The sequence below is a fragment of the Convolutriloba macropyga genome, chromosome 14, assembly GCF_964194025.1.
Source record: "Convolutriloba macropyga chromosome 14, txConMacr16.3, whole genome shotgun sequence".
Taxonomy (NCBI): Eukaryota; Metazoa; Xenacoelomorpha; order Acoela; family Convolutidae; genus Convolutriloba; species Convolutriloba macropyga.
The window spans coordinates 26,205,006-26,218,494 of NC_134481.1; the positions used below are offsets into that span (position 1 = coordinate 26,205,006).

General features: G+C 35.7%; 1 protein-coding gene across 5 annotated transcripts in view; it reads right to left on the reverse strand.

Annotated features, from left to right (window-relative positions):
* Nucleotides 1–317: 317 nt before the first annotated feature.
* LOC142353007 (uncharacterized) overlaps nt 318–13,489 on the reverse strand; it is a 41,472-nt gene continuing 28,300 nt past the window's right edge. For 2 of the 5 annotated variants that reach the window (XM_075405189.1, XM_075405186.1), the window contains exons 4-7: nt 5,096–5,152; nt 4,705–4,755; nt 1,332–1,654; nt 318–785 (exon numbers count right to left, since the gene is read on the reverse strand). In XM_075405189.1, coding sequence (XP_075261304.1) covers nt 748–785; nt 1,332–1,654; nt 4,705–4,755; nt 5,096–5,152 — 469 coding nt within the window. In that variant the 3' untranslated portion in view covers nt 318–747. The remainder of the gene's footprint in view (nt 786–1,331; nt 1,655–4,704; nt 4,756–5,095; nt 5,153–13,489) is intronic. The other 3 variants (XM_075405187.1, XM_075405188.1, XM_075405190.1) reach the window with 3 other exon arrangements.

Genomic DNA, 13,489 nt, shown 5'->3' on the forward strand with positions numbered 1-13,489 from the left:
GAACCGCTTCGCGGTTCTCGATAAACGCCAGAAGTTCTCAGTGACTTCAAGCAGAGTCACTTAACCATTACTTAAAACTTGAGCCAAAAATGGAAACAACAAAAAATGCACAGAATTGTTCAATTTATATTTTGAAAATATGTATTATCAAACCTTTAATTGATTTCACTTATTAACAACAACCCTACCAAGGCCCCAAATTACACAACTGAACAACAACAATATTCTGAAAGTCAGAAAAAACACGAGTCGTAAAAATAGGAGCGCTATAATAGTCGGCTGAGAAGCCGAGGACGGCTATTAATAACAGCGAAAACTTGTTAGTCGCCGAAATTTGAATTTAGAAATATAGCACAGGTATCTACAAACAAAATACTATATACAATCAGTCGCTTTACAAGTGACGTTTATGTACAATTTGAGGACGCTAGATTTGTGTAGAACAAAATGTAACAGCAACATTTCAACCTGAACAAGTTTATATCATATTTACTCACCTCAGCAGCTCTTTCATACCGATTCGGTTTGACTCGGGTCAAATGACGCAGCTAAGCCATTCTAATTAAAGTTTACTAATTAATTTGCACGAAATACAGAGTGTTTGATATTTTTGTAATTCCTGCTGCAAGCAAATGCGACAGTGAAAGCGTGTATATCAATTGTGCCGATGTCAGATTGTTGTCTGTAATTTGAAGGTAGTGGGAAACAGTCAATTGACCTCTTCGAAGTTGTTGCCTAATCCCCTGTTCAAGCACTCACAGCCGAGCCACCTGATCCTGAGTTGGCTAGAATACATTTCAAAAATTTTTAAATCCCACCAATGCATTTATCGATGAAGGGCGCAGGAATTAAAGCTGTAAAAACTGTACAGAAATTGAAGCTAGAGAAAATGCATTGGTATTGTAACTATCAATTTCCGAACAAAATTATTCATTCTGAACTGGGAGGTCAACTAAACACCAGATTATTCAAGCATCGATATTCTCCGATTCCTCTCATTGCAATGTCAAGCTTTAAGAAAGTTAGTCTTAAGTGAGAACAAGGTATACGGGATGATAATTGACTTAAAATTCGATTCTGAAAATTTGAAATAAATTACACCAAATTTTGTCCCAGAAAAACCTCAAGTCAGTTCTCGGAAACACTTCAAATCAAACAGCACGATTTAACTAATGCACCTCTTTACATAAAAACAATTCAATACGGTTCTTACTGAAGAACTGTACATACAACTGTCAAAAACTTCTAAATTGAAGCCTTAAATTGTATCCAAAAAATGAATGGTTGGGCTCCTCTGGAACAGGGACTATTAAGTAAAGAGGGAAGCTTACCTCCTCCAGAGCGCTTGCTACTTTTCCTTCTCTTCACAGCTGGAGTGACATTGTTAATACTAGATGCACTTTTGATAGAAAGCTTTCTCAGATTCAAAGCTGCAGTCGCAGGAGTAGAAGAGACACTGCCCTTGCTCAACAGTTGCATGGCTGCAGTAGTGGCTGCTGTAGTCTCCATTCCACTCTTGCAAGTTGCAGGTCTGCTTATGGCTGCTACATATTCACTATTGCTACTCTTGTTTCCCTGACCAGTGCCACTATTCCCAGCTAATTTTGGGGCTACAGGATTACTTCCCGAATTGCTTCCTACTGATTTTTTCTTCCTAAAACAGATTGACGCTTTCATACTCTTATAATGTTCTTTGCCTGAGCTCCCAGTTGCCAGAATCTTTGCACTACAGGGTCAATTTGTGTTCGGAATTGAAAATTACCAAACATGGCTCAAATGACAGTGTCATGATTTATGCGATTAACATAAATACGCACCGGCATAAGGAAAGGGCTGACTATCACCAGTGAAAACATAAACCGACTAACGTCGGATGAATTGCTCTCGAACGAAAGACAGGGAAATGTAATCTAGGGGGTGTAGCTTAGAAATTTTTATGGGTGCAAAAAACCTACGACCCCACACGCGTTGGCACCCTGGACCTCAAGGTTGCCAGTCCAACATCTTAACCACTAAGCTACAATGTCGTTGGTTCTTTTTCGCTCATAACTGCTTTTCATTAGCAACAAAATCTATTTCAGAATGAAAGCAACTTAGATCAATCAAAAATTAAAAACTCAAGGGTGAAGAAATCACTCAAGAAGCCAACGAATGTTATAGAACACAAGCGCAAAAATGGCCAAGCATGAAATTTAAGAAAAAAATACACACATACTACAAAAATTTGTTTGAGGCAATGAAACAACTGTTTTTCTACAAAGCTAATCACAAGAAATTTTGAAATAAAAGCTTTGCGTATGATTTCATACATTCATCGGTTTTCCAGACTACACGTTCTATACGCGTCTATGAGACGCTCCTATTTTTGCCGGTACGTATGACAGGTTGCGATTCCGTGCGACAAATGTTGAAACATTTATCAATCCGTGTTGATATCAAACGTATCTCCTATATCGTGTTGGTTCGTATCTCCCATGAATTAATGAATAAAATTGACAGATATGTTGATATTCATAATTGAAGTCTTTTGATCAATAGTTCTATTAACCTAACTTACAAATTTCCGTCGTACTTTATTTCACTTTTACACGGGTTTTTGTAATTTATCCGGACGTAATGGATAACAATAAGCTTTCTGATTAAGAAATAAATTCTATTTCAGTTCAACAGTTTCATATAAAAATATATTAACCAGGCATCCAAATGACGCTTTATTTTACGGCCATTTAGGAAGACAAGGTGCAGATTAACAATTGTTCGAGTAATACAGAAATGGAAACGCTTTTCTTGTATATTACGCTTAAAATTGTTAATGTGCACCTTGCCTTCCTAAATGGCTGTAAAGTACAGCGTCATTTGGATGTCTGTTGAATATATATATCAGAAATCCCATCCATTACGTCTGTTTCTGTTTAAATTACAAAAACCCGTGAAGTGCTGAGGTATTAATGCATTATACCACAATAATCAAGTTGCAACAAGCACATCCACTTATCTCATTAAAGGTGAAATAAAGTAGACAAAAGTTTGCAAATTAGGATAACAGAACTAATTATCAAAATTTACGCCACGCCTGTCATTCGAAAGAAATTTTTTTGACGTTAGTCGGTTCGTGTTCGCTTTCACGAAGTTATTCAAACACTCGTCATCACCTAGGAGTAAAGCTTGTTGCTTTGTAGCTATGTAGCTAATGCCTCTGTCGAGGTGAAGGAATCGGACTCAGGAGGTGGGGATTCGAACCATACCTGCGTCTGACGTTTTTGCACCCAAAAAAAAGAAAAATTTACGCCTGTCATTCGAGAGCAATTCTTCCCACCTTAGTCGGTTTATGTTTGCCTTCTCGAAGTTTTTCAAGAAAACTTCATCACCTGGGAGTTTGATAACTTCTTGATGGCGATAACAACTGTGTGGTAATATTAATTCTGAGCTCTGCGACGTTTGAGCTAAAAATTAATATTACCACAAGTTGTTATTGCCATCGAGAAGTTCTCAAACTCCCAGGTGATGAAGTGTTATTGAAAAACTTCGAGAAACTTCGGCAAACATAAACCGACTAACTGCGAAGAATTGCTCTCGAATTACAGGCGCAAATTTTTCTTTATTGGGTGCAAAAAACGTCAGACGCAGGTATGGTTCGAACCCCCACCTCTTGAGTCCGATTCCTTCACCTCGACAGAGGCATTAGCTAAAAGCTACAAAGCAACAAGCTTTACTCTGGAGAGCAATAGAGAATATAACCGACTAAACGTCGGAAGAATTGCTCTCGAACGACTAGTGGGAACTCTAATCAATTGCAGTCTGCTTCATTCGGTGGTGGGGGGGGGGGTAGGGAGGGGGAGCCTAAATGGGACTAAGAAGTTCAATAATGGGCTTCAAATAACCACATTAGAGTTTAACATATACCACTATTAAGATTTAATGTTAAAAAATGACACCAGTTTCGGCGCACTTTTCATTTGACTATTAGTATTAAATTGCCACCAATTGAGTTCAGCTGCCTGAAATTGTGGTTGAGAGAGAATTTTAGATCACGCGACACGCAAAAAGTCAAGGGCGTTGAAGTCACTCGAAAAGTCGAAATTGTCAAGCAAAAATTTTGCATAAAAATGACACACACGTTTACATTAATTGCTATGAACTTCGTTCAAGAGCAATTAATCAGTCAACAATGAAGAACGATAGCGTGAAAAAGTCATTTAAGAAGTCAAAGAATGTTCTAGAAGAAAGCTCAAAAACGTTCAAGCAAAAAATCTGCATAAAAAAGACACGTTTACAATAATTGCTTCTCATTCGAGAGCAATTAATAACACCCGTTTGCTAATGATTTACCCAGCTCTGATTGGGATTACAACAGTTGCATAACTTACGCTACACTTCAACTTATAGGGCTTTTTCCTCCACTCTTCAATCGTGGCAAGAAAAGAGCGGCGAAAAATATAATCTAGTCCCAAAGCAGAGTTTCGTATCTGTTTCGGATTATCGTAGTATTCATCGGGCGCTAACAAGTTTATTAACAAGTTACTTCATCTATAAATATGCAGCTGTTGTTATCGCAGTAATTGTCCAAGCAATGGCAGCACCACTGATGACCATCATGATGAAAACCAATGTGGACCCAAAACTATAAATGAGACAGAACAAGAGGACACCGATATTCAAAATGATAGAATGGATACTCTAAGAGCTTTAGAGAAGACAATTTACACAAACTCTTGGCTCTTCTTTCTTGTGGGTTTTGGAGACGAAGAATTCTTCCTAAATTGAAAAGGACAAATGACTTCGATGGGTTGTAACTTTGTTTCAAATAACGGCTTTGAAGTTTTCAAAGCACTGATAAAGTGTTTGCTGTCTAAGTTTACAGCAAACACTTTAGACAGCAAACACTTTATCAGTGCTTTGTAATACTAACCTCAAAGACTCCTGGGTCTTAAAGCAAACAAATCATGCAAAAGTGACCCACAAAGAACAAGAAATATGGCATGAGATCTAGCATGTGATTATACAACTGAAAAGTGAATGATAGAATGGTTGGGTTGTTGTAATTCTGATGATAGATGACTATGACAGAGTTTAGGAGATAATTGTTTATAGTTACTTAATCTTTTTCTTTGCTGTTTTTCCCTTCTGTTTACATGGAGTACAACCCTCTTGGCTGAAAAATATCAAATTCTTATAACAAGCTTCACATGTTGCAATTATTGGCATATCATTAAAATGAAGACATTAGCGTAGTGTGAACATGAACATCTCTGTACTGATGGAGAACTCCAATCGCATCTAATGACAGGTCTTTCCTTTAAAATACTTATGATTGATCGTCGGACGAATTTCTCTCAAACAACCGGCGAGCGGTTAGGCGGCGTTGGTAGGAGCCAGCTTGGGCTTAGATAAACTAGCAGGAGTGGGGGTGGGTGGCGTTGAAATGGGGAGGAGGATGAGACTTGAGTGAGGTCTCAAGGGTCGAGGGGGGGGGGGTGGACGGGGGTATGAGGACAGAGGAGGGGGAGTCCAAACCTGCCCTTTAAACTACGATTTTATGTCTTCTCAGCAGCTTCAATGAATTGCTCACTTAGAGACTAGCACAGCCCTGAGGCTTAATGCCCTCGGGGATTTACCTGTATACCCCGTTTTTGAGGGCGACAATTAAAAAAACGTCGGACGAAAATATGGCCGAGCGAAAATTTGCATAAATAGACCGCAGGACTATTATAACTGCTACTACTATAACTTCCTATAAACAATGACACTAAAATTGATTCTACGACAGAAACAATTTTATCTCATTATTACTTTATGTCAAAAAGGGGCGAAGAGAAGAAAAAACAAAGGGGCGAAAATGGGCGAAGAGGGTACCTAATCCAAAGTCTTAGAGCAATACATATTTTGGCAAAAAATCTTCTAAATCAAAAATAAATGATGCATTATAGATATTGATTTAAACTAGCTAAAAGCCAGACCGTTTAACTATAGAAAACTCTGACTGGAAGAGGAATTTAGACTAACGTCATTGTGGGCTAAAGGAGCACATCTGGTCCCATTTTTCAAAAAAGACCAAAACTTCAAAAAACTAGCCGAAATTTCAACCAAAAGTAGGATTAAACAGTTCAGCATACCACCTTAATCTTGAAAGACAAAAACCAAACGCATTCAAGCAAAATGATAGAAATTTGAGAAGAAATGAGTACAAAAACAACGGAAACTGGTCGATTGTTCACAAACCTTTCAACCTCGACGGAAAAAATGAAAATAAAAAACTTCCGTAATATGTTATTATAAGCTTGACGGGCTTTCAGATGTTACCTCTCTATGATGAATACATCGATCGCCCAAAATTGATTGAGGAAAGCTTCTTTCGGAAGCCAATTGAACCTTTAATTGATGAGACTATGTCATAGGACCGCAAAAGGAAGGACAAATGTTTTTCACTCTACCTCTATGGGGAGCCAATTAGACCTTTAATTGCAGGCAAAAATGCGGGCAAAACAACAATTCATAAAAGTTTCAAAAACATTTTCTCGAAGTCAATAAAACTATGGGATTTTCACTGAAAACATAAATATGGCTGGCAGATTGCCAGAAAATAGCCGCAGTACCTTAGTAAACCTGCAGTTTTGAAAAGCTAATAAAAAACAGATCCGAAAAAAAACTCTTAAATCTTTTTATGTTATATTTTGATTAAGAATCTGTTTAACATATTTCTACTTCTAATAGATGAGCTCAAATACCCTTCATTTAGAGTGACACGCACTCATTTGAACTTATCTCTTCGAATAATAGTAAAGAAAAGTCAAATTTAGAGTCAGGAAGTCAATTTTGAGAGTGAGGTAAGTCACATGTGCCCAAAAATTTTTTCACGTGAATGAACAAAAAAACTCGCTCCACTAAGAGTGAGAAATGACGTTACACACGCAATTCAGTTGAAATTGCATGAACGAATGAACAAAAAGCAGATTTGAAGTGATTGTGACGTCATATCTTAACAAAAATCTTGACGACGAAATAAAAAAAAAAACAAGAGAAGGCCAATAATAGCCTCAGCTATCGCTTCGCGGCTATTAAAAAGTTAATTGGCACTTATTTAAACTAAAACTATCCATGGCATCGCTGCGCATTATAACACATACGATCCAACTCTTAACGCAATATAAATTTTGGCAATAAAATTTCAATACAGAAATTTTATGACCCTTTTTGGATAAATATCTATTAAATTAGCAAAAACAGAGCAAAAATTAAATTCAAGAAAACTCTTCGGAAACCGAATTAAATATAATCATCGTAATTTGTTATGGTTGAAATTTCAAACACACCCGTCAGATTGCCAAAAAATAGCCGCCATTGATTCCCGTAACCTCAATTACGATTGAGAGATCAGAAAAAAAATGAAAAATGATTTTTTACCCAACTCATTTTTAAAGTGCGGACTATTTTTATGTCAATTCGTAGTTGGACATACTCCTGTTTTTTAATCAGTGGATGCAGAGGCTAGTATCAATAGCAATAAGCATTAAAGATGGTAACTAAGACCTATAATTAAAAGTTCATATAGCGGGAAACTAAAATTGAGCGTTATGGGTCTATGTCTATCCAGTTTCCTTTTTGATGTAGTTTTTTGATACTGACTATGTTGATTCCAATTTTTTTTTGCTGAGCAGCTTCTGTTCATAAGTACTTTGAGCAGACTGAGCTAAAAAATAAAACAACAGTTTTTTAACACACATTTAATAGCAAAGCATCCAACAAAAATTAATTATCATCGAAAACATAGCCGGCAAATTGACCGGCTTGACGCACATTGGGACTAAAACAGAAAAACATACCCGGCAGATTGCCGGAAAATAGCCGCCGTTGATTCCAATAAGCATGACTGGGATTGAAATAACAGAAGATATTGAAAAAAAAAAGATTTTCGTACAAAAACATTTTTTTAAGTCCGATTTATTTTGATGGCATTTCGTAGTTGAACATACTTCTGTTTCTTAGAGAGAGGCTACAGGGGCTACTATCAATAACAATCAGCATTAGAGAGAGGTAACTAATACTTATAGGACCGACGTTCAAATAGCGGGCATCTAAAATTGGGCTTTATGGGTTTATCCCGTTTCTATTTCTGACTTCAATTTTTTATACTGACTGTTCATTTTGAATTGCTTTGCTGAGCAACTGATGTTCAAAATCACTTTTTAGCAGAATGAGAGAAGAGAGAAACTAGCCTAGAGAAGTCAAAAAGATTTCACGCAAAATGTTGAAAAGGCGGCAAAATGAGGTAAAGCGAAACATTTTTTTATTGGACGAAGTAAAAAAAATAGGAGCGCTATAATAGCCGGCTGAGAAGATGAGGGCGGCTATTAATAAGAGATAGAAATTGACAGAATTTTTCCAAATGTCATTTTTTGGTGCGCAAATTCTGCATATACTGTTAGATTCCAAAATTACACTTAATTCAGCTTTCAAACGGAACGCTATTAAGCATAATACACAAAGCTGGCAATAACTGTATTGAACTCCGATAACCTTATGCACTATGACTTAATGACCGCGCTTTATTTGCTTTTCCTTGACCTTGACGGTAATCACTTCTGCGTAATTCAATGCGTAAAAGAATTTAAAATCCATTCAGTTGAAACCTTGAGTGAAGTAAGTCAGAAGTCAAGCTTGAAAATCGTGACTGATGTAAAACGAAAAATGCGATCAAAAGGTAAAGCGAATTAAAGCAAAAAATAAATAATAGCCGTTGAGAGGCTGGCGGCGGCTATTAAACAAAAGCCATCACATATAAACAAAATCAAGTACATTACGATGTTCAATTTGTTGCTCATAAAAACTGTTCAAACTATTTCAACAGAAAACTCTTTTATCGAAAAGCAAGAATTGACGGTATTGTTCAGCATTATTATTGAAGATTTGGTTGGTGCAGACAAATTATTGGCAGGAGAAAATTGGGCAAAGAAGTCACATAGATGCCAAGAGAAAATACGTCACCTGACTATGCAAACAACGACGCTTTGGTCGCAAATAAGGTGGAAAAGAATCTGACGACAGCTTCATTTAGAGTTTTCAATCAATTAACGTTTTCAAGCAAATAGTAACGCATCCAAAAAAATACTTGACATGAAAAACAAAAGCAATTGAATTGAAACAAAATCAAGTATATGACGATGCTCAGTTTGTTGCTCACAAAGACTATTCATACCAATTCAAAAGAAACGGATTGGGCCGAAAAGCAAAACTTGACGGTTTTACTCTGCTCTGCATTAACATTGAAGAATTGGTTAATGCAGAGGAAATATGTAAGCTATCATGCAGATAACGATGTTTTGGTCGCAAACAAGGTTGAGAAAACGTAAGGTATCCTGATTAAACATACCCGGCAGATTGCCGGAAAATAGCCGCCGTTGATTCCATTAACTCTATTGGGATTGAAAGAAAAGAAAATATCAACAAAAATTGATTTTTGTATAAAAACATTTTTAAGTGCGATTTATTTTGATGTCATTTCGTAATAGAACATACTCCTGTCTCTCAGTGAGAGGCTACAGGGTCTAGTATCAATACCAATAAGCATTATGGATAGTAACTAAAACTTATGAGAACAAAGTTCGTGTACCGGGCATCTAAAAATGGGATTTTTTTATACTGACTCTCTTCATTTTGAATTGCTTTGCTGAGCAGCTGCTGTTTCAAAGGACTTTGAGCAGAATGACAGAAGAGTGAAACTAGCCTGGAGAAGTCAAAAAGATTTCACGCAAAATGTCGAAAAAGCGGCAAAATGGGTAAAGCGAAAAAAAGTTCGACGAAGTAAAAAAGAAAACAAAGCAGGACAAGTCCTGACGTACAATTCAAATAATTTTCATTGACTAAACAAACAACTAGATCTAGAATGAACTATGAATGGATTGGGAAAACCTTTAGAAAAAAATCCAATCCAAAAAAAACAGTAAAAACCAAAAGGAAATTGCCGCATGTGAACAAAAACCCGCAAGCGAGAAAGCAAATTTTTGTTCAAACACCGTTTTCTCACTCTACTTTAAATTTAGAGAAAAAATTTCACGCCCCAAAACCACTCTCTTTTTCACTACATTTCCTGTTTCGGCGTGACCAAAATACCTACTCCAAAATAGGAGCGCTATAATAGCCGGCTGAGAAGATGAGGGCGGCTATTAATAAGCACACTAATCTGACAAAATTCTGGCAAAGCTATAATAAAGAGGTGCTTCTATTTAAAAACGTTGTCTTCTATCCTGTACCTTGGCTGCAAAATGTCGGCTCAAAGCCTATTAATTACCAACTGACTACTCGTTGGAATGATTATCGAGATAAAATTAAAAAAAAACACAATTAGGAGATTTGGGCAGAGACGATAAGATTACCAATTGAAGACATAACTGGTTTGGTAAAAGCATAAAAACAAAATTTTGTCACTTTAGTTTGTGCTCAGCTGGAATACAATATAATAGAATGCACCAAGGTGTTCCAGAACTTCAAATAAAGGAAAATATTAATTAATTTCAGGATCAAATTTTCATTCTTACCTGACCAAAGTGGGGAGAATAAAAACAAACAATTTACATGTGGAAAAATAAAAAATGCCGATGAAATGAGATTCATAAACTGTTGATCTGTTGTATTGATAACCCCTTTTATGTTAACCAAGATATTTGACAGTCAAATTGTTTGAAAATTTTAAAAAAAATCAAATTCCCGCTTTTCAAATCCAGAATAGCGGTTGGTGCGATAACGTAACAAAAAATGTTAACATACCCGGCAGATTGCCCGAAAATGGCCGCCATTGATTCCCATAACGACAATTGGGATTGAAAAAGAAAAACATAGCCGGCGGATTGCCAGAATAGCTGCGAAAGAATAGACCTGCGTGCCATATAATAGAGATAGAAACAGATACAGATCTAAATTGAAAAAAATCGACGCCGCTCAAAAAACTAGGTAAAAAACATTCAGCGATAAATTAATAACGCTTGTTAAAATTCATTCCACAGAAGCCTCTTATTAGGGACCTTTACTGCACATATGAGTTCCTTTGACCTTAAACAAATTCAAATTAAACTTAAGTTTTAAAGTGCAAAAGTCATTTTATTGAGTGAGGTAAGTCACGTATGATCAAAATCTAATCACGCAAATAAATTAAAACCTTTTTGCTAAAGCGAGTGAGAAATGACGTCACGCGCGCAAATGCCGTTAGTGAGAGGAAGAAGTCATTCAGAAAATTTGACTTTTTCAGCTTTGCTGTGTGAACAAATGTAAAACGAAAAAAGAGCGTCAGACGACAAAACAAAAAACATAGCCGGAAGAAATCCGGAAGCGACTCGAAGCGTGAGAACTTCACTAACAAAACCGTAATTGCAGCGGAAGCCACTGCCTCTTTTACAAAACCATTAACTCACTAACTCTCCAGGTCTGCTCTAAAAATTGGTGAAACTTAAACCACTGTAACCAAGAGAATTAAAATGCAGCAAAATTTTACATTATTGGTAACGTTAAAAAATCGGAAATAATTGAGGTGGTCAGAAAACTGCTAGTCTTTAAAAGCTGACAACGTTATCAATTGCCCTCAAATAATTCATGATTCTATTCTCAAAAAGGTTGCGAAAGCAAACGGCAGATAATAATCTTAAAAACTAAGTTGAATCTTTTCAAAAAAGAAAGCTCAAATTTAAGAATCAGAAAACACCTATAATGACACCTATAGCATCTATAATGACACTTCTAATCATTGCAATTAAGACAAAAAACAACACACACTGCTAGGCAACATGATTTCATACTAATTCAAAAATTAAATTGATCATAGAAAAGACATAAGCAGCAGAAGAATAATCAAAAGCAAAAAATCGTTTGAATTAATACCAAGACCGGAAAAAAATTGCAGTAAATAATCATTAGTGGAAACTTTGGAGAAGGCTTGCAATCAAATTTTCAGTCCTGCTCTTATGTTGAAAGAAACCAATTGCAAATCATAGAAATGACGAAAATCTAAGAAAAAGCTAAAATTATTCATTTTTAACTGAAAAAAATCAATATACCAAAAATAAATATAGATGCCAGGCCGAAGCTAGAATGATACTAACCAGAATGCGAAAAATATTGGTACAATGTAAGCAACACCGTTAAAAAAAGACATTCTTGATTTTTGAAAGTTAAAAATCAATTTAAAATATTCAAGAAAAATGAATACATTTCATTGTTCAGCAATCAAGTAATAGAAAGGATAACTAGTCATCCGATACAAAGATCAATCCTCCTGAAGATAACAAAAAGCAGAATTCATAAATACGAAACATTGAAACATTTTGCAAAAAAATGGTCAAAAAACTTTTAAGGCTGCATTTATGAAGAAGTTTTTACTGTTTTTCGAAAACTTAACGCCAAAAATGATTGAATTTTTATTGAAACGAAATTAAAGTCCCTCATGTTGCACAAAAAGACTATTTCCAGCAATTACAACCAAAATACAAACGAAATACTGACGAAAATCGGAAAAAACTACCAAAATCGGATTAGCATATGTACAATTTTATGGAACAAAATTACATCGAGGTAGAAAGAGGCCTTGAGTATATAAATTATCAAAGAGAAGTTGCCATATTAACTGATTTTTGACAAAAGATGGTTAAAAGATCCAAAAAAGAAAAAATTAATAGAAAAAAAGCCAAAAATTAACTAAAAAATCAAGAAATATGCACCAATTTTCCAATTGAAACGCATTTTCAGGCTCTGCAAAACACTGTGGCATCAATTTCCGAGGTTGCCATTTCAATATAGTATCAAATAAACTTTATTTCAATCAGAAACCAAATTAAAAGCAAAAAAATTGAGCCACTTAGTCCAAAAAACGGCTAAAAACGGTTATCTATATGTGCCATTCAGTCAAAAACTACTTTTCAAAGTCAAAAAGTCATTCACTAAACGCAGCGCATGATCAAAGAACTTCTCTCGCTTAGCGAAAATCTGTTCATCAAGGCAGCTTTTCTCACTTTCGCTTTTAGGTCAAAATGCCGCGTGAACAAATCTACTTCCTGTAAAAAAAAAGACCGAGAGAAAACCAATACTCCTCTTCGAGTCGTAAAAAAACCAAGAGCACCGCAATATAGCTTCGCTCAGCTTACAGCTTCGCAGCTATAAAAATGAAAAAAAAAGATTTTTGTAGGAAAACAATTTTGAAGTGAAAACTATTTTGATGACATTTTGTAGACATACTCCTGTTTCATAGTGAGACAGTACAGGAGCTAGTATCATTACCAATAAGCATTAGTGATGATAATTAAGACGTATAAGAACAGAGTTCGAGTAACGTGCATCTAAAATTGGGTTTTATGGGTTTATCCGGTTTCTATTTCTGATTTCTTTTTTTTATATGACATTTTGAATTGCTTTGCTGTGCAACTGCTTTCTAAAAGCACTTTGAGCAAAATGAGCGAAGAGTGAAACTAGCCTAGAGAAGTAAAAAAAAATTACGTAAAATTTTGAACAA